The sequence below is a fragment of the Lycium barbarum genome, chromosome 9 (assembly GCF_019175385.1).
Source record: "Lycium barbarum isolate Lr01 chromosome 9, ASM1917538v2, whole genome shotgun sequence".
In the NCBI taxonomy this organism is placed as follows: Eukaryota; Viridiplantae; Streptophyta; class Magnoliopsida; order Solanales; family Solanaceae; genus Lycium; species Lycium barbarum.
Window position 1 is genome coordinate 34,944,687 of NC_083345.1, and position 22,386 is coordinate 34,967,072.

The window sequence follows — 22,386 nt, forward strand, 5'->3', positions numbered from 1 at the left end:
TTCCATGAAAACAAGGAAATCCTTTAAGCTCTTTGCTTATGCTCCAGAGATATTATTCATTCTTATACAAATAGCACACCATCAAATCATACAGAGCTCTTCATAAGAAAATTAAACCCCATGCTCTATATGGATTAATCTAATTAAATTAAAGCCATCTGAATAGACAGGGAGTTCTTTGAGAAGGAAAAGATAATGGAAAGATCCATAGAAGAACTGATTGAAAGCATAATAAAAAATGGCTAAACATGATAAGATTACATCAACATAGTGTAGAAGGAAACCTAGACAAAAGACATGATTTTATCTTTGAGGTACTTCCTTAATCCTTCCTGAATTCAATCAAAAATGCTGGGATATACCGAATTTGAAAATAAAATAAAAATGCATCCAACCGATATCCAAGACAGAGTTGAAAGGAAAATGCAGCATTGGAAATGAGTTCCTATTTTAACATGGATAGGTAATTCCAGTAAAAAGGAAGTAATCTGATTCAAAAATTACAAAAAAAACACACAAATCACTGTCATGGATATTTACTATAAAACAAATCATATCTCACTGTAGACAAGCTTTTATCTTTTCCATATTCAGTGTAGAAGAAGTGATGGAACCTCATAACCGTTCTAATCAGGGAGAAAACACAACAATACACTCTTATCCATACAGTACCTAGAGGACACAATTGAAAGAGAATGAAGAAAAGAGTGTTCAGTTAAGAAGTAATTAAATCTAGTGACTGATTAAGGTTTTTTAAAAAAAGGAACAATTGCTTAAAGTCTTAATCATGTTCATGTTAGCATGTGGCTTATTAATTAACACCTTTGTTTCAAATAACCAAGGAGGCAATAAACTTAATGAAAACATATATTCCCGTTGAGAAAGTACTTCAAATTTATCCAGTTAATTTAAATTTTAATGGGAAATCTATAAAACATGAGAGTATATTATTCCACAGTTACCTATCAAAATCAACATTTTCATTACTAAATAAAAAGCATCTAACAAACCCATATTTTCTATTCAAGTAAAGACTCTAACATTTGGATATTAGCACACTTAACCCTTCTTCTATTTTTTCTAAAATAGACAAATAGGCAGCATATGTTGAGACCAAACAAAAAAAAAACACACAATCATATTTTTCTGATTCTAATTAGGGAACAAGCAGAGGAAAAAATAAAACGATTTGGTTTTCTAAACTCATGGCTTCATATGCTCAACAAAGTTAAAGGAGAACAGAAATACAATACTGCATAAGGGTTCAATTATACAGAGGCATGAACATTCAATATACTCACATGAACTACATACAGACACAAACATGCTAATAAAACTAAAATTAGCTGAAACTGAATTAAGGCATGAACAGATAGGTTCTGCTACTACTTAGACTGGAAACTAACCCACATTGAACATGAATATTTAAACATTTTCACTATTAAAACGAAACTAAACTAATTAAAATAGGAATATGTGTAACGCTACTAAATTAAGCTAAACAGAACACAAGCCAACTGAGACGACAATCTTGAATGAATACATCAACACCTACTGAGCTATGAGACCAAAATTAATTGACCAAAGAAAAGTTGCTCACATACTTAAGCCAAACTAAACCAAATTGTCATACTTAACCATACAAACAGATCAACACAGAAAACCTGCAAACCAACTTGTTTGTCTAACAAAATTCGCTTAACTAAACTAAAATATTCTAATCCCAGAATAACAACCAAAATAACACAAAGCAACAGCGAATGCGAAAATAAAAAAAAAATAGAGAATTACCTTCTTCGGGTGCAGCGAAATGAGGCGAAGGTTTCGATATCTACCTCGAAGACTATTGAGCCAGAGTTTGCGATGCTCGAATTCACAACAACAAACAAAGAAGACAAAAAAAAGGAAACAAATATTCTAATATTTTGGACTCGATGTTTTCAAATTAGCACAACCACTGCAAATTTGTTATTTTTAGGGGGGTTTCGGATGACTCAGAGAGCTCTATTTCCAGGGGATTTCTCCGTTTCTAAAGCTTTGATTCTTAGGGGGTTTCACCAAAAATCCTTTACTTCTTGAGGTAACTTCGTGAACCCAAAAAATCCCCCTCTCAACTGATTTGGAGATGGACATTTATAAAGCGATTTAGGGTTTCTTGTGACGAAAAGAGAGAGAGGAGCGGGAGGGGAGACAAGGGAAAGTGGGGAACAGAGAGAAGTGGGAGCGGGTGTGGGCGGCGGTGGTGGGGAACAGGAACGAGTGGGGGGAAGCGGAGGAGAGGGAAGAAAGGGAAGGAGAGAGAGAGAGGCGAAGGAGGCGGCGATGAGTGTGAAGGGGAAAGAAAGAGAAGGAAAGGGTTTTAGGGTAAAAGAATAAGGAAATGGGGTTGGACCGGGTCGGGTAACGTGGGTAATGGGCTGGATCAATTTTTGGGTTGGGTATTAAATGAATGGGCTGGTCCGAAGTGTTGGTTAATTATTTGGGCTAGGATGAATTAAATTGGGCTGGTAAATTAAAATGTGGACTGATTTATTTCCTATCCCCTCAAGTGTAGTCCAAAGACTGGACACGCTTAGAAGGTCTTTCTTCTGGCAAGGAAACAAGGAACACAAAGGTTATCATTTGATTAAGTGGAAGTTTTGATCAGTAATAAAAAACAAGGTGGTCTTGGTATCAAAAATTTGAAGTATCAAAGTAAGGCTTTAAAATTGAAGTGGTTGTGGAGATATGCTCAAGACTCGCATTCTTTATGGGGAAAAGTGATCAAATTGAAGTATGGGAAGCTGGGTTTTTGGGCTACTAAGGAGTCAATAACCCATATGGTGTAACTGTCTGAAGATCAATCAGAGTATGGTGGCCTCTTTTAAAGATCCACTCTGTTATCAGAGTATATAATGACAACAAAACAATTTTCTGGAAGGATAGGTGGCTGGGAAACAAAAGTTTGGAGGAGCTATTTCCTGATATGTTTGCTCTGGCACAACATCAGAACAAAACAGTGGCTGAAATGTGGTCACCTCAAGGTTGGCAGTTGATCTTAAGAAGAATGTTGAATGACTAGGAAATACCTAGACTAGTTGAGCTTTCCAAGGGCTGAAGGATGGGGTGGACTGTTTGTGGTGGACTTGGCATAACAAGGGGCACTACAAAATGAGTTCAGGCTATAAGATCATGAGTATGACTGAGCCACAAAACTCTAACTAGCCATAGAGACAAATTTGGAAAGTTAAGATACCTCTTAAGGTTGCATGCTTTACATGGTTGCTAGCCAAAGAAGCTGTTTCGACACATGAAAACCTGAGAAAGAGAAGGATTATCTTAGTTTCAAATTGTTGCTTATGTGAGGAAGCAGCGGAGACAGTCGGGCATCTGTCTTTACATTGCAGAATTACTGACCAGCTATGGAAGGTTTTTATCAATCTCAGAGGCATATCTTGGACAATGCCTAGCAAGATTGTTGACACCAATGTTATCAAAGGCGCGCTTAAGGTCTGAAGCGAGGCTTAAAACATGTTGAGCGCTTCGCCTCGCTTTATGTGTGCTTCATTGTCGTCATCAAGGCTCTAAAACATACTTTTTCTTGCCAATGAGCCTCTCTTGAGGAGGTGACACTAGATGATTGATATTTCACTTTATCGTAATATTTTTACAATTTCTTTGTCCATATATTTGTTATTCATGCTTATTATTATTAATCTTGGACTAAACACACACACACACACACACACACACACACACACACACACATATATATATATATATTTGTATTTTTGCACCATTGTGTTTTTTTTTCTTTTCCATTAAAGCTCACACTTTATTTGCGCTTTGCGCTTAAAGCCCCAGCTGACCTTAGAGCTTTTTTGCGCTTTTCGCTTTTGATAACACCGGTTGACACTCTTTCTAGCCGGGAGGAGGCTGGGATTGGGGCAAGGAATAGAAGCTACTGAAGGATCATTCCAGCTTGCATATGGTGGACAATCTGGAAAGAAAGGAACTCCAGATGTGTTGAGGATAGAAGTAGCACTCTACAGAAGATCAAGCAAGACTGTATGTTGCTATTTTGTTTTTGGTGTACAAAGAATATGCAGAATCAATCCTAGAAGTTCTTGACTCATGTTAGGATTTTACTTTCTTAGCTTCTTAGTTTTCTTTTTCTTTTGTAAAGGGGTTTTCAGTACTACCTAAGTACTGGTCTATAATACAAAGTTGTTACCTGTTCAAAAAAAAAAAAAAAAAATTATCTTTTCTTTTTTAACAGGATGATGGCACTCCTGTCTCAATATTTGCGCTTACGGGGAGTAATGCAAACGATGGACATTTAGCTGCTGGTCGAAATGGTGTCAAGCGACTTCGCACTGTAAGCTGATTATTGGTTGTAAATTGGGAGCATAATGCGACTTTGCATTGTCTTGTATTTGGAGTACTCTTTTCTCCTTTTCATCGGAGTTCTTCTAAATGCCAGTTGTTTTTCTTTTCAGGTTAGACATCCAAACATTTTGTCATTTCTTTACAGCACCGAAGCAGAAACTTTTGATGGTTCTACTACTAAGGTTACCATCTATATTGTTACTGAACCTGTCATGCCACTCTCGGAGAAGCTCAAGGAATTAGGATTAAAAGGTACCCAGAGGTATGAATGCACTTTATTTCTTTTCATTCTACAATTCAGATGCTTGAGAGCTTCACTCTCGGTGTTTCAATGATAGGGGGACATATGGTAGTTCCATGACAGCAATTTATCCGAATATATGATGCTACATGCTTATTGCCTATAAATGGAACCTATAATCTTTCATTTGGCATCTAGCTCAGATTCATGAGGAATGTAGACCGACGATCACGTATCTAGTGATAATTTCCTGAAAAGTTGTTGCTTCTTCTCTTTGAGCAAGGTTACATTTTCCATGCAAAAGAACGGTTTAGATGTAGACCCACAGGAAAAAAAAAATTGTTGAGATGTCGACCCACTGTATTGTTTATCAAACAATTTTAAAAGTGCTAAAAGTTCTGATTTCCTGGATTTCTTAGGAGGGCTGCAGGTGTGTTTGTTTGTTCTGGGATGTTTTCTTTGTACTTTCCTGTACCATCTTAGTACCTTATTTATAAACTTTTACCTTTTCAAAAAAGAAAAAGGGGGTGCTAAAAGTTCCTTTTGTTTTGGTGTTTAAAAATATCGTACTGGATTTTTATTCGATTTAAGGATGCTAGTGAGTGGGATGGGGTAAGATTTGGGTTCACAAAATTAACTCATTTATGCGAAAGCCGAAAGGAAAGGGAAAGAAGTAGTTTGTCACTTTTTTAACTTGAAAGAGTTGGTTTAAGTGAATTAGGTATCTTCAGACTAAAATGCACAATTGGAAGAAGAAATGCACAAGAAGACTGGTGGCAAGCCATTCCAGCTTGTATTTGGTGGACAATATGGAAGGAGAGAGACTCAAGACAATTTGATGACAAAGAAAATTCTATTCAGATAGTTAAAACAAAATGTATTAGTCTCTTGTATTTTTGGTGTGAACAAGATATGGTGGGGGAGATAGGAGATTTGGTAGGTTTTCTAGGCAATATGTAAATTGTAATTTGACTTTTACCCCCAGGCCACTGCTTGTGGCTTTACTTGTAAAGTACCTTGTGCAGCAGTTGATATGCTGATACTTTTGGATGAAATACAAATGTTACCTTATTCAAAAAAGGTATCTTTAGCCTAAAAAAAGGGTATCTTCCCCAGGGCGTTGGTCTAGTGGTAAGAGGACAAAAGGTGATGCGTCGGTTAAGCGCGCCTCACGGGTTCGAACCTTCTTAGACAAAGAGCTTGGTATTTAAGTGGAGAAGGGTAGAGGGGTAGACTCATTATCCTCCAAGTTTCGGACCTTGCACCATTGGCTCTAGGGAATTTCTTGGTTATAAAAAGTAAACGTATCGGACAAGTTACTTTCTCTTTAATGTGCTTTTGGTTTGAGTTCTTGTAGTTTTGGTGGATTGAGGTTAAATGTTGTTAAACAAATCAATTTTGAAGCATTCATCTCAATGGATATTATTAATCACCATGGTACTGTGGCACTTTTTGTTGGAGTAGCTGTAAGAGACACAATCTATTGATTGGTTGGCTGTTTAGTTGTGTGCTTGTGTGTGCTTATGCCGTCATATTTTGATCTTGGAAATAAGTTGGCGTCTAAGATATCATTTTAATTCCGATGTCTCGTCAACATGCTATTTACTTTTGACAACATCTGTTTAATGCATCATCTTATGTGGCAGAGATGAATATTACGCATGGGGATTGCATCGAATAGCCAAAGCTGTGAGCTTCTTGAATAATGACTGTAAACTTGTAAGTGAATATCTAATGGAATTGATTTTCTTATCATGTTGAAGGATCACACTTAGCTAGGTTGTGTGGAAGGGATTTGGAAGTTTTGACTATTTGGCTAAATAAGATATTGCTCCATAAACGTTTATTGATGCATCTGAAAATTGCAATGATTGAACTGCTGAGCTTTGTGTATAAGATGTTTGGATGCATATGTTGTATCCTTGAGCTTCATAATTTAGTTCTTGGACATGGCAGAACTTGGATTTTGGGAAAGGAAACTTTACAGGAAAATTTTTGGGAGCTAGATTTTTTTTTTTCCAAGGAAAGTTGTAAAAAATGTAGACTTTAGACCACATGTGAAAAGCTGGGTGAGCCATCATCATCCTAATCTCCACCCTTGGTCCTTGGTGTCTCCTGTCTCCAAGAGCCTGTCATCTCCTCTGCCTCCCCCACCCCCCACCCACCCCCCCACCCACACACACACACACACCAAAACCCAAATTCCCCCAACTATAGCAAACTCTACCTGATTACTCTTGTGTTTGGTGGATTGTTGGAATTGTGCTTTACTGTTGCAGGTTCATGGCAATGTTTGCCTGGCTAGTGTTGTCATTACTCAAACTCTAGACTGGAAGTTGCATGCCTTTGATGTTCTTTCTGAGTTTGATGGGAATATTGAGTCTTCTGTCGGACCAATGCTGGTAAACTCTGATTCTGGATTGGATTAGTGGACAATAGTTCGTTTTAGGTTTTCGAACCATAATATGTCAATTTAAATTCTGAATGAATAAAAGGGATCTTTCTAGCTGCTGCCACTTGTTAGCTACTTGCTCTCTTCTGTTCAAGTGAAGTACATAATGATAGTTATCCTTAAATGACTTGAAGTACATAATGATAGTTATCCTTAAATGTGAATATCTTTTTCTATTTTCCTCTTAGCCGAAGAATTGTAATTTCTTTTTATTTTGCAGTTTTCTCCTGTTACATTGATTTTATTGATCAAATTGTGCTGTAACATTGAGTTGTTTTTTTTTTTTTTTGGTCTTATCTATATTTAGTGTTTAAAAAATAGTTGAGTTGTTCTTCTCGAACTGTTACTTAGCCACTGGCCCTCGGGGATTTCATTTTCTTTATGGGTAAAGTAAGTATTTTATAGATGTAAAGCAAAGAAAAAACCAGCATTAAGGAAATGCTGGTGGAGAACTACATCCAAAAGAGAACTTTACTATGTGCGTAAGGAACTGAGGAAGTCAACTGGCCCTCAGAGATTTCTCAGTTATAAACAAAATATATAGCTGGGTTGTTCTTTTCTTCTTCTATTGTTTCGTTTTTGTTGTGTGAACTACATTACTGTCTCATACAATTTGTCACAGGATCATCTATTTTGCAGTGTCTTGGTCACTACCCAGTGTAATCCCACAATAGTGGGGTCTGGGGAGGGTAAGATGTACGCAGCCTTACCCCTACCTGGGTAGGGAGGCTGTTTCCGATTGACCCTCGGCAACCCTCCTCCTTTATCCGGGCTTGGGACCGGCAATGTGAGCGAGCTCACACAGTTTGCAGTGTCTGATAAGTTATTGCTGTTCCCTCTCCTGTTTGCGAGTTCAGCTCCGCGATTGGCCTTTATTTATTTATCTATTATTTACTTACTTTTTATCTTTTGTCTTCAGCAATGTGATTGGCTTATTGGTGCACAGTACAAACCCACGGAGCTGCTCAAATCTGACTGGACGTCAATCAGAAAATCTCCACCTTGGGCCATAGATTCTTGGGGTTTGGGTTAGTTTTTTTATCTGTGGTTTCAGATAGTGCAAGTTGGATATCTTTTTAATTCAATAATGATATCATCATAAGAATAAAACTTTTTTATGTTTCTATATTAGGTTTCACATTTGGGCATCTGAACATTGTTTGTTCTGGTGGCCTTGTCAATGGGCCTTCTCATTTTGTTTGTGTAGACCTAAGTTACTCGGACTCCGCAGTTTGGGCTCTGTACCCGTGTCGACACGACACTGACACGGTTAAGGGTATGGGATCTGTGTCGGATCTGGTCAAACGAGATCGGGTGTGTTGACCAAAATTTTGGGGAAAAAATGAGATTTGATTTCCCAAAGTTAAGATTTGGGGAAGAAGTTTCAGACAGAACGATGGGGAAGAAGTTTTGGGGAAGAAGCTTTGGGGAAGAAGTTTCAGACGGAACGATGGGGAAGAAGTTTCAGACAGAACGACGAAGACGACGACGCAAGAAAGAACGAAGAGGAAGAAGACGCAGAGACCTAAATAGGAATTGACCAATTTGTGAATTAACCCTTTGCTAATATGCTGCCACGTTGGCTTATGAGATAAACATTACGTGTACTATCTCTTCAAGAGTTTTAAGTTTATAAAAAATAGAGTCTTAATTGTACCAATAATAATTAGACATTAATTTTAATTGCCCAATAATAATTAGAGTTTTAATCTAAATAATAAATAATTTTTTAATTGTAAATTAAATATAACTGTATATGCTTTGAAGGCACACATTTTTCATTTAAATAAACTTCACATATATTACAAATAAGTATATGCTCTAAGTAAACAAATTTTATTAATTAACCTAATTATGCTATATACAAAAGTTTTCTTTCTCATAGAAAAGAGGGATAATATCTAAATTAATTATTAACATCTCATAATATCTCATAATTATTTCGACATAATATCTCATAATTATGCATAATCTTATAGCTATATTTTTAGATTTTTAATTTATTTTTTCCGAATCCCTGCACCCGTACCCGTACCTAGATCCGTATCCCCAAATTCTAAAATTTTGACCATGAAGGATCCGACCTTGGGATCCATACCCGTGTCGGACACCCGCACCCGAGTCCGAGTAACTTAGGTGTAGACAACCTAGAAAGCATTCACAATATCAACATTTCGTTAGCTAATGACTAAATTCCATACCCAGTTTAGATCATTGTTGTGATGCGTTTTGAGTTTGTCTTTTTTCTTCTTTCTTTGGGGTTTTGTTGGTGGGGGGGGGGGGGGGGGTGTCACAATATTTGGATGTCAGAGCTTGTTTGGCAAGTATTTGTAATGCTGCATGGGTTCTTAAATTGTCTTCTTCCACCAATAACTAATCTTTTGCTCCTGGGGTATTGTTAGGCTGTCTTATCTACGAACTCTTTTCTTGTACAAAATTGAGCAAAACAGAGGAGGTGCGCAATACTGCTTCCATTCCAAAGGTATTGCTGCTAAGTTTCTGGTGTTTATTTGCTTTCTTTTGACTCTTCTAGTAATATTCTTGTATCCGGTCACAATTGGCTTATGTTCCTGTCTCACAGTCTCTACTTCCAGATTATCAACGTCTCATAAGTGCTACACCTGCTCGCAGATTGAATTCATCAAAACTTCTGGAGAATGGTGGTATTTATCCCTATTTTGATTTGAGTTTGTTGTTTAAATTTCATTCTCTAGCTTTCTGAACTGATTACATGGTATCTTTATTAACTTTTACTTGCTATATTGTCAACTTATTTTTCCAATGAATGTGATGATTGCTAGTGCATCGATATATGTACATGCAATATAATTGCTGTGCTGGTCTGGATTAAGTCTTTTTAACTGTAGATGTTAGCTCTAGATATGTCCGGTACTTTGTTTGGTTTTGCTTCTGAGTTGATGCTATCCATTTAGAGACTCAGAAGTGGGTTTGTTCGTCCTAGAAATGGGCAAATAGCTAGTGATCACTTATCTTTGATCAGTCAATCAAAGTTTTCAGGAGGTGGAATGTAGTATTTGCAGTCTCTTGTGATTTTTTATTTCTTCCTGCCTTCCACTACTTCTTATGAAGAATAGGTCAACTTATTTCCCATAGCTCCCATGAAACCGCCATATTTTTTCATGGGCGCATCTAGGCTGATGGAAGGGGGTCCATCTGGACCCCCTCCGCGGGAAAATTACGCTGTTTATATAGGATCAAATTTTTGTTTTATGTGTATATATTAGATGTTGAATCCCCTTTAACACAAGCCAAAAGCTCAGCTCATTGGTAAAGGAGGTTCAAATTTTTCTGAGAGGACATCAATCCCACTAACCACAGTTTCTAATCTTTTTAGCTTTAGGCATTTTTTTTATTTTTTTGAATCCCCTTGGCAAAGATCCTACCTCCACCACTGTATTTGTTGTGTTGATTTCATGGTTAAAGAGTGGTTTTGGAGATTTTAAGATATGGTAATCATGGTATGCTCCTAACCTTTAATTGATGTCAATCATGAACAAAGTTAATCATATCAACTAATCTTTTTTTTTGCCTCATCAATTTTGGTTTAGCGTATTGACCTTCTCACAGAGTTTTTCATTGTAAAATTTTATAGGCAGTGGATATAGCTAAATGAAAGTGGAATTTCAACTTACACATTTGCATACATATATATCTCTCCTGGTCTGTGTGTACAACTTACCTTCTAAGTATTCTCTATTCCTCCTCGTATTTTTATCTCTTCTCTGAACCCTACTTATTCTCTTTTAGATAATTCTCTGAACTCTATTGTATTTCTTTCTGTACTTCAGTCTAGCTGAATCAGATTAGTTTTATTTTGACTTGTCTTACCTAAGTTCAGCTTATGGTGCTTATGCCTGTGCGATACATCTTAATCAGCTGGTGCTTCAGTTGTTCATTCATCATGTGAACAATATTTTCTATGCCTATTTGGTTATCAAAGAAAAATATTTGCTATGCCTATGTATGCCTCTTAATTTGCTGGTTCTTCAGTTGTTCGTTCAGCAAGTGAACAATATTTGCTTTTGCTCATCTTGTATGCTTTTGTATTTATCCCTCTGGGTTTATCTCAAGTCTTGTTTCTTTTTTTTATTTGTATCTTGCTTGAAGTATTATCATTACTCCTCTCTCTCTAATGTGTCATTCACATGCTGAAATGGATCTTCTCTAAAGTTGTTAATCATTCATTGGCAGAATATTTCCAAAATAAGTTATTGGAGACCATACAGTTCATGGAAATTCTTAATCTCAAAGACAGTGTTGAAAAGGACACTTTCTTCCGTAAGCTTCCAAATCTAGCGGAGCAACTTCCTCGTGAAATTGTGCTAAAGAAGATATTCCGAATTTTTTCTAGCAGGATACATTTCAGTTCAATGCGACTTATGTCTGAAATCAAAGCAAATTAAACAATGTTTGTTGCAGGTGCTTCCTTTGCTAGCTTCTGCATTAGAATTTGGTTCAGCTGCTGCACCTGCTTTAACGGCGTTGTTAAAAATGGGTTCTTGGCTTTCAAATGAAGAGTTTAGTGTCAAGGTTGAACACTTTTCATCTCTCCTATTTCTTCCTGATATGAAGTAATTTATTCTTCCAGCTAAATGATCACATCTTCTATCGGGTTTTCATTAACTTACATATCAATGCTATGCTTCTAATATAGGTGCTGCCAACCATTGTAAAACTCTTTGCCTCCAATGATCGCGCTATCCGAGTCAGTCTACTGCAGCACATTGATCAGTACGGGGAGTCGTTATCTTCACAGATTGTCGATGAGCAGGTATGGGGCTAATGAATGCATCTTTGCCGCTACATTTCGAGCACACAATTACTTTTCTCAAAGCACTTTTCCAAGAACTGAAAAGCCTCTTGGCACTTGGATTGTGGAATGACTGATAATACTTTTGATCAGGTGTATGCTCATGTGGCTACTGGGTTCTCTGACACATCTGCATTTCTTCGGGAGTTGACGCTTAGATCCATGCTTGTATTAGCTCCTAAGGTATATGCATTCTCTAATTAGGTCCTGCACTTACTATTATTTTAAATTGGCAGTATCTTTTCAACTTGTGGGATAAGTTTTACACATGGGTCAGAATTAAATGGTTAACATATAACTGGGTACCTGAACTGAAGCATTTATTTACTTGATAACTTGACCCTTTCATGGAAGTTTGATCCGGGCAATCTGTAATTCTTGATTCTGGCATTCTAAATATCTTTATTTCCTTAATTGGTCATCTAACAGCATTATCTATGCCCCTGGGGATTTGATCTAATGGTGAGAGCTCATCACGTGTGTGTGGGTTAGGCGCATCTCACGGGTTCGAACCTCGGTGCTGCCTAGACAAGCCTGGTATTGTAGTGGAGAAGGGTAAAGGGGTGGATCCATTATCCACCGAGTTTCGTACCGTGCGCCACTGGACCCCGGGGATTTCTTGATTATTAATAAAAAGCACTACCTTTCTGGAGTACCGCAAATAAAACAAGATTTGATGGTCTTGAGAATGCTTATTGGACTGTGTACTACAATTAGTTCTGAATAAAAAAATGAATTCTGGTAATAGATGTGATCTCGGCTTATAACATGGATGTTGCATAATAAAAGATCAACATTGCATTACACACTTCTTCAATCTTTTATCATTGCTTCTTTCTTCTCTAAATTTGTATCCATCTTTTAGAAAACTAAACTTATCACGTACCGAGTCGTCCTTGCATTGAAGAAAAAGTCATTTGTAAAGACAAGCTAATGACAGTAACAACATAAACATATTGGAAGTTGGTCAATGTGTTTCTGGAACATGTCCAACACCTGATCTGTCAGATGGTATCTGACACGGATATATTGGTGTTCTTGAAATCTTCATGCTTTACCAGTTAAGCAGCTGCATCTTATGTCATATCCTAGGATCTTGCGGACTCATGTTGTTCCTTCCAATTTTCATTGCAGCTGTCACATCGCACTATATCTGGGTCTCTGTTGAATTATCTCTCCAAGCTACAGGTATGCATTGAGGTGCAAAATTACTAATTTTTCTTGTGCTAGTCTAATTTCTGTGCTTCACGGTTTTTTGCGCTGCTATTTGTTGTTCATCTAGGTTGATGAAGAATCAGCAATTAGAACGAACACTACCATGTTGCTTGGAAACATTGCCAGTTACCTCAATGAGGGGGTAAGAAGTTGCTCCTCCGATTCTCATACAAGTGCAGAATTCATATAAGTGAATAAACTTTTTCAAATACCTAAGGGCCTTTCTTCATACTGGTAACACTTCTTATATATGTGAAAATGGACAGATTTTATTATAGTTCCTTTGTAATGTTTTTCTGAGGCCTCTTTTCTGTAGAGATGGCAATTGATGGATCTTTTTGTATGTAGACAAGGAAAAGAGTTCTAATAAATGCGTTCACTGTTCGTGCCTTGCATGATACATATCCACTTGCTAGAGGAGCAGGTAGTTGCATATGTTTTCTGCATTTGACTTCATACTGATTAGTTGAATGAATCTTCTTGATTTGATATTTTCCGATAAGAACATTTGTTGGTATTGTGGCGAACTTCTTTAACCGTGATTGCCTTTTCTATTTTTCGTTTTCCTCTCTTCATACTAATGGATGTGAATACTCTTTGTGGCAGGTGTAAAGGCGCTGACCGCTGAGTGCTACCAGTTCTTATTATGACATGACTGAGATTGCAACTAGAATTTTACCTAATATTGTCGTACTTACCATTGATCCAGACAGGTATTATTCTGTTTTAGTAGTTACATTTAGTGTGTTCTTAATCCTCGCCCTTTGCAAAGGAACAGGAAATTTGTGTTTTCATCAGCAATCTGTTTATTGTACAATACTTGAGAACTTCTCTTCCAGATTATTTTAGCACGTATCATTAAGGAAAAATACTTATGAAGAAGCTCTTCCCTTTATCCTGATGGTAGATTTGTTTTTCTGGGTCCAAGTATGATTTCTTCTTTCTTTTAAAAGATGTCAGAGGTTGCTCTCATATATCAAAACATAATTATGCTTAAAAGCAGTTAAATACAACAACTACAACCATATACCCCGTGTAATCTTATAAGTGGGGCCTGGGAGGGTGGTGTGTACGCAGACTTACCTCTACCTTGTGAAAGTAGAGAGGCTGTTTCCTCTAGACCCTCGGCTCAAGTAACGGATATAAAAAATCAAGTATGCAAATAAACTACAGTAGTGAAGAAGCCATACTGAAACAATGGAGAAGAGAACAGTAGCAATAACAAATAATATGATAACTGAAGCAAAGGAAACAACAGGTAATACTAAAACCGACGAATAAGATAGTAGGAGAGTAATAATAAAAATACTGATATACAACTTGCAAGTTATAATATTTACTTTGTGGTGCTGCTTAAGAATATTTGGTTAATGCTTAAAACTTTTTAGGAATGTAAGCTAGCTAGCAGTTTAAAATGGCAATGATACCTGGCTGTCTTCTCTATTGGCATTACTTGCTATAATTAGTGATTTTAATGCTAAAAGTTACTATATATGCCTAAGCTTGAACTCCGTGGATGTGTTTCTGTGGTTTGTGTTCAGTTTTGGTATGTGCTCGTGGAAGTCCTTCGTTTCGGCTTGTTGGTATTGGATTGCTGTAATTGCTTGTATCCTTTTGTGGATGCTTAAGCTTTAGGCTGATTTTGTCAGTTCTCCAATCTAAATTAGTGGCACGATTATGTGCTCCTTGGCTGTCTAGACGTTGTTGTATTGGTAAAATGTTAAGAAAATTAGACATTTGCAGTTAGAGGAGCCGGTATATTATCCACCAAGTTCTGAAGCTGGAAGCGTGGGACAATGGTTTTGTGGTTATCAGAGGGGAAGTTTAGATTTGTTTAGTTTGTGAAACGTCTAGCTTGTGCTACTGTGCTAGTGCCACCAAAGCAAAACTGAATCTGGAGCAACTTCCAATGTGGTACTCCAAAAAATCTTCCATTTTCTCTACTCCCTCTGTTCCATTAGTTTTGACTTCTGTATTATATTAGTGGTAAGTAAAGGCTATTAGGATAATGATTGAAAAGTTAATTTGATCGAGAAAACATTACATTTGAAGGTAACTAGTTCAAGAGTTAAATTAATTTGAATTCTAAAAAGAATTTACTCGATGGAATGCTGTCAACATTTTTGGAATATCCCAGAATCGTAAGTGTTTATAAATTGAGAGGAGGTAGTATTTGTGTGGAATATTTATTTGACTGCCCAGATGGCATGGAAGATTATTTGATGTTTATTTACTTGATCTTACTTTCTGAACTTTTGTTGTGTTTGAGCGAATCACTTATTCTGAACATTTGGACAACTGTTTCTGTGTATGTCTGCACATATACTCCTGTTTTCACTGCTCCCTTTTCCATGAAACAGCGATGTTCGGTCAGAAGCATTCCAAGTGGTTGACCAATTTTTGCAAATAGTCAAGGAGCACCATGATAAGGTATATATTCTTCTTGATTTTTGTTTATGCGCACATGTTTTCCTAACGATAATCTTGAGTTTAAAAGCTTTCTTTCCCTGAAGCTCTGATGAGAGATCAATAGATGGTATTGCCTTGGGGGGTAACTTTTGCATAACCACATAAAGAGCCAAAAAAGGGTCTTTTCCCCCTTTGAAGCCCTGAACTGCTAAGCAGGCATAGATTCCCCTTGTTTTTATCTGTAAGAGCAACAATTTCTTCTTGTTGTTAATCCATGCGATCATAAACTGCTCAGGGGGAAGTATAGTTCTGCCATTTATGGGAGCTTTTCCGGGTTTACCTGGATAAACTTTGAATTTAAGCTGCCTTCAGCTTGAACATTTTCCGAGTTTGTTCACTTGCGTTCAACTTAGGTGTTCATGTTAGTTTATTTCTCTTGAACTCTGACCTTTTACCACATCAGTAGGCATTTCGGCTAAAATCCAACATATATTTCTGCTGTTAAGTTGTATCATGAACTATATTACTTGCTTACATGACTTCTATATATGTATGAATTTTGTTCTTTTCGTGGTAGTCATTTTCTCCTCCTATCAGTGCCCCGTCACTGATTCTGTGTTGCATTTTCGCTTATATGTGAATCTCTTTCTCTTCCTCTCTTCCTCTCTTCCACTGAGCATGCAATTTTTTTGTTTTGGCCATATACAGACAAGCACCAGAGATACCAGCAATACAAGCATGGGAAGTTCATCAGTTCCTGGAAATGTGGGTCTGCTTGGGTATACTTCTGGTCTTATGAGTTATTTTGCTGCTATTTCAACGTTTAACCACCATAACTGATTTGGCAAGTAGCAGAAAGATTCTCATAACTTGTATTTCCGGTATTTTCCTGAGATTATGGCAATTTGCAGGGCATTGATTTTGTGCATCAGAGTTTTTTTTAATTGAGGAATTAATACTGGAATGACAATATAATGAAATTTTATTGAAGCATGTTCAATGTGATGGTTACATAGCTGTGCGGTTTTCCTTTTCCACTAGACAGTTTGCAAATTTCTTTCTTCTTCAATAGTATGCTTTATTGCTTTGATGCAGTTGGGCTATGAGCTCCCTGACTCTTAAAGGAGGCAAATCCTCTGAACCGAGTTCCCATACTCCAGTTATTTCTAGTGTGCTTCTTGCTTCTGCAGTCTCCGGTGCTAGCTCAAGTATGCCTCTTACCAATTTGTTTCCTCTGCATTATGTTACCGCCCTTAGTGGATAACAGAGATTATTGTCACATTGCTTTTTCCAAAAATGAGTTTAATGCTTATGAGGATGCTTTTGTCTCTGGATTTGCTATTGATATTGGTTTCTTCAAATCACGTAGTTGCAGATAGTTCGAGTATAACACCGGTCCATATGAGTTCTGGAGGAGCAGATGTTGCAGATCATCCAGTACCAGTATCCCCAACGTCAACTGATGGCTGGGGAGAACTTGAAAATGGAATTCATGAGGGTCATGACAGTGACAAAGATGGTTGGGATGACATAGAAGAGCCAAAACGATCTCCTTCTCTGGCAAATATTCAAGCCGCTCAAAGACGTCCTGTCTCTCAACCAAAACCACAAGGTAGAATGCCTGGTAAATTCGAGTGTAAGCAAAAGCTCCCATCTAATATATACATCTCTAGGGAAATTGCAATTCATTCGTTCGTGTATAACGAAAGGCAAGTGCATGCATGCACACATATAGTGAGAATCCAAAATCCATGGGATTTCGCTGGTATGACGGGGAGGATTTCAACTGCTGCAATTCGTCGTTGTATGTTGTGTCTGAATGCTCGTGGGAAGCTTACGTTTAACTGATTCTGGCGATGCTCTCCCCTTCCATCCTCTCTTTTCCAACCCCCCCCCCCCCCCCCCGCCCGCGGGGCCCCACCTCCCTCTCCCTGGAAAAGGAGGAGGAGGGAGAAAACATAATGATGGAACTAGAGAAGGAAATAAAAGACAAGAACTGGAAGCAGTCAGGTCAATTTAATTGCTTTTCTGTAATGTATTTTTCAGGTACAGTATTGCGGGGTAAAACCACTCCTAAGATGAGTAAAGATGATGATGAAGATTTGTGGGGCTTTGTAGCTGTTCCTGCTCCAAGAGCAACTTCTCAGCCATCAAGCTCGAGAGCAAACAGAAAGGTTGATGATGACGACCCTTGGCAGCCCCAGCTCCTTCGGCAAAACCTTTGAATGTGAAAAGAAGTGCCCTGGGCTGCTATTGCAGCTCCTGTGCCAAGTACCACATCGAGACCTTCAATTGGGCGAGGCCGAGGAACCAAACCCGCGGCTCCTAGACTGGGTGCGCAAAGAGTTAACCGGACATCATCTGGAATGTAAGTTACAAAAGAAAAACTAGGCTCAGCAGCAAATCTGAGGTAATCATGTACATTTTTTTTTTGCACCCCCAGGCGGCTACAGTTCCAACTAAAATATATAATTGAAAGTTCTATAGATGTGTTGTATTATTAGATTCCTCAAGGACAACGGGATGTGTAGCACTAATTGCTTCCCCTAGTCAAAGCACTCAAAATTTCACCCTGTAAGAAAAGTAATCAATTCTTTGTAGATGATAGATCCCATTGCTTTTCAGCATAAATGTAGAGAGTGGTGGCTTTCTCTTGCCGCTGGCGGCTAAATCTATGTCTCGCTTGTTCGTCATTGTGAAAGCTCTTCAGTATCTTTGTCTTGTTTTTCCTATAAGCTTTATTTTTCAATTTTACCAGTCGCTCAGAAACGACTCACATTATGAAGATTCATTCTTGGCCGGAATGTCATTTCATTACTTCCAATTTCAAGTAAAGGCAGAATGCAATAGATGGCTGACCTTTTTGCCGCGACACGAGTTTTGCTTTTAACTTGTCAATATAATTGTACAAGTCATGAAACTATTATTTGCAAATTGAAGTAAGCGAATTTGTCCACTGTAACAGAAAAATCTAAATTTTACCCACAATATTAGTAAAGCCGCTAAATTTTACCCACAATAATAGGATCTCTAAATAGTTTTTGTCACATTAAAGTAATTTAAGTTTACTTTAAGTTTACCCATTATGACAGTAAAATTACTAAATTTTACTTGCTATAATGACGAAGCCTTTTCATCAAAGGACTTTGTTGTTATAATGAGTAAAATAGTGACTTATATTGTTATAGTGGGTAAATTTAAGTTATTTTACATAAAAATGAAGTTGTGACTGATTAAACAAATAACATATTAGAAATTTAGTTACTCATTTTCACCAGATTATCTGATCGGTGTGCATGTTTTCTTGAGTTAGCATATTTTCCCTCATCCGTCTTATATTTACTTCTATAATGGTTGTGTCTTGATTAATTTGCACGTATCTTGACTATTTCATCGAATATCAGCTATTTGCTCCGCAACGGTCAATATAAAACGAATCAAGAGGGAAAAATCAAACTAAAATGAACATATTTCAGTTCAGTTTGTCTATTTTATTATTCCTTTTCATCGCAAAAGGTTGTGAACTAAAACCCTGAAACAAACTGACCAAACCGACCAAATGCACCTTTATTCAGTCACTGTGGCCAGTGAGATGTTTACATAAGGTTCAAGTTAGAGACCGTGGTGCACCTTCAAATTCTAGATCCCTCCGCCTAGGACAATGATTCTTGTTAAATGAATTACCCTTGAAGATTAATATTAATGTATTGCGTAGTGTAAGCTTGATTAGCCGTCTTGACCATTCAACATGGTTAGTCAACACCGCGAGAGTGAATTTTGAAAATGCATGTTCCCCTCCTATAGCCATGCTGTCAGCATAGACATGTTCATTAACTAGGTATAGGAAAGAGCTAATGGTAAAAAATACACTTGAAATATAATTTTTTTGCGAGTTTCATACCCTAACTATCAACTGTTCCCTTCCCTTTTCCTACCTGAACTATTACCCTCTATGTAGTAAAACACACCTCGAAGCTGATTTAACTATCACCATCTACTCAACTAGATATGTTTTAATACATAGATGGTGATAGTTCAGGTAGGGAAATGTAATAGCAAATAGTTGAAGTGTGCAACTCGCAAAACAGTGATAATTCGGGTGCTTTTTGACCATTATCTCTAAAGGAAAACAGTTCCTGTTCTCATCTCATATTGCCTGAGTCTCATAATCTCCTCCCTTTTTCATAATACTTCTGAGACTTTGGAGTGTCTCATAGATCTCAATTGTCTTGGAGGAGGATGAATCACTTGAGAAGAAAACCTCAAGTTTATTTTTTACCTCAATCCAACTACATCCAGGGTTTTTCTTCAAACCTTTCTTCTTCATCATAGCCCTCAAACTCGCTGCTTCTTCTCTCATCCCAGCTTCTACATAGAGATTCAAAAGTTGAACGTAATTGCTGCCTCTGTTTGGTTCCAACTTCAGAAGTTTATTGGCAGCTATTTCTCCAAGCTTTACGTTTTGATGGACCCGACAGGCTGACAAAAGACATAGCCAGACCCCCCTGTCAGGTTCCACTTCCAAATTTTCTATGAAATTATAAGCATCATTCAAGCGTCCAGCACGACCTAGAAGGTCCACCACATTTATGTAGTGGTCCATTTGAGGTTTGATTCCATACTGTTCCATTAAGTGAAATAGTTTAAAACCTTCATCGACTAAACCAGCATGGTTGCAAGAGGAAATCAAGGAAAGGAAAGTTACACCATCAGGCGTCACTCCAGATTTCCTCATTTCATTGAGAAAGTTGATAGCTTTCGTACACTCACTGTGAGATCCATACCCTGCAATCATCGTATTCCATGTTACTAAGTTCCTTTTGGACATGTACTGGAAGACATACTCTGCGTACTTTAAGCATCCACTTTTTATGTACATATCAATAAGAGCATTTTCCACTTGGCTGTCTTCAAGAATTTGATGCCTTATTTGGTAACAATGAATTGCCTTTCCTTTAATCAGTATCGCTAAGGATGAAACAGCAGCAAGGGCACTAGTAAGCGTAACAGCATCTGGATATAACCCTTGTTGCACAAGTTGAGGAAGAAGATTTAAAGAGAGCTCTGGTAAGTCATTTTTTGAATAACAAGAGATAAGGCAATTCCAAACCACCAAATTCTTATAGGGAACACCCGAGAAAACCTTTTCAGCCATTTCTGGCTGGCCACAATTAGAATACATATCTACGAGAGAACTGCTCACTGAACTATCTAATTCTTCCCCGCTCTTAACAGTGATTCCATGGATACTGCAACCCAATTCTAAGCATTCTAGTCCTGCACTAGCATTTATCACCATTACCATTATATCAGCGTCCGGATTAACATTATGAGTCTCCATTTCCTTATATATTTCCAGCACCAAATTGAATTTCTTATTTTGGCAGAGACCTGAGATCATTGAGCCCCATGCCACCACATCCTTCTCCTCCATTCTACTGAAAACCTCAAGAGCATCCTTTAACATTCCAGATTTCGAGTACATAGTCAGTAGAGCACTCCACAACGCGATGTTATTCTGTATTGGTTTCTTAATTAGTTCACCATGAATTGCCCTACCTAAATCATAAGATTCAGTCATGCAACACGATATAAGAATATTTGACAAGGTGAAAGAATCAGAAGGAATGCCTCTTGATCTCATCTCATTATACACACATAAAGCGTCATCGCCTCTACCATTGCCAACATAAGCTGAAATCATAGAATTCCACACTTCAACCTCTTTATCTAATACCGAATCAAAAGCCCTGTCTACATCTTCCAACATTCCAACCTTTGCATACATGGACAACACCGAAGTACATACATAAGGATCATTCTCAAATCTCATTTTTACAACATCCGAATGGACCTGCCTACCGAAATCTATATCTTCACCCTCAGAACAAGCCTTCAAAGTACTAGAATAAGTCGTCGACATAAGTTTGCAACCCCTACTCTTAGCTAAAGAATAGAGTTCCTTACTGTTTCTCCATAATCCATTCTCAGATAAGCCCCTAATCAACGCATTCCAAATGACAATATTGTCCTTATTTTCGACACCCTCAAAAATACACCACGCATCTTTTGGCCTACAACAATTCGAGTACATATCAATCAATGCAGTAACCACAAAAGGATCATAACCAAATGAGTTTCTAATAACATAACCATGAATTTCTTTCACTTTCGATAACCCCATACCACCATTAAACAATCCAAGAAGAATACTAAGAGAATACTCATCAGACTTAACACCAAATTCTTGCATTTTTCTAAACAAACCCACACACTCCTCATTAAGCTCATTTCTTACATACCCATCTAACATAGCATTCCAAATAGTTACATCTTGACACAAATCTTCCCATTGAGACATAAAGTCAAACACTTGGACTGCATTACGAAATGACCCACATTTTACATACATGCTAATAAGTGAAGTGGTTATAAAAGGATCATATTGAAGGCCCATTTTGATGACTGTTCCATGGATTATTTTTCCAGTTTCAAGATTTGGAAGAAAAGTGCAAGCTTTTAGTATGGCTGGAAAAGTGAATTTGGGTGTATGGAGAGGAAAATAAGGTTGTTTAGAGTAGGTTAATAGAGCTTCAAAATGGTTACCTTGTTGGATAAAGGCTTTGATTTTGGAATTAATGAATGCAAGAGAATTGATTGGATTATTATAAGTGGAAAATTCACGGGGTTTGAAGGAAAGGAAACGCATAGCATCTCATACTACTAAAGTTGCAAATGTCACTTGCAAAAAGAAAAAGCTTGGAGTTGCTCGCTCCCTTTGCACTTACGAGGGGAAACACCAACACCTTGTTTGGACGTTGTTACGTTTCGTAATGTATTGTATATATTGTAGGGCCCTATATAGTATTG

The 22,386-nt window shown here is 37.5% G+C and overlaps 2 protein-coding genes across 2 annotated transcripts; one reads left to right on the forward strand and one right to left on the reverse strand.

Annotated features, from left to right (window-relative positions):
• Positions 1 to 3,882: 3,882 nt before the first annotated feature.
• Positions 3,883 to 18,209, forward strand: LOC132611858 (uncharacterized; the record flags this gene model as incomplete). The annotated part of the gene is given in 23 exon segments (XM_060326222.1): positions 3,883 to 4,047; positions 4,259 to 4,357; positions 4,479 to 4,630; positions 6,256 to 6,328; positions 6,889 to 7,011; positions 7,981 to 8,089; positions 9,464 to 9,543; positions 9,643 to 9,724; positions 11,274 to 11,414; positions 11,503 to 11,612; positions 11,737 to 11,853; positions 11,986 to 12,075; positions 13,027 to 13,080; positions 13,175 to 13,249; positions 13,456 to 13,540; positions 13,730 to 13,820; positions 15,468 to 15,537; positions 16,225 to 16,295; positions 16,612 to 16,724; positions 16,886 to 17,128; positions 17,563 to 17,709; positions 17,712 to 17,754; positions 17,756 to 18,209. Coding segments are annotated over 23 exon segments (2,466 nt in total), but the record flags the coding sequence as incomplete, so codon positions are not given.
• Positions 18,210 to 18,970: 761 nt separating this feature from the next.
• On the reverse strand, positions 18,971 to 22,386 carry LOC132611235 (pentatricopeptide repeat-containing protein At2g40720). The gene has a single exon (XM_060325654.1). It carries the CDS (start codon positions 22,223 to 22,225, stop codon positions 19,664 to 19,666), a length of 2,562 nt encoding a protein of 853 aa, XP_060181637.1. The 5' UTR covers positions 22,226 to 22,386; the 3' UTR covers positions 18,971 to 19,663.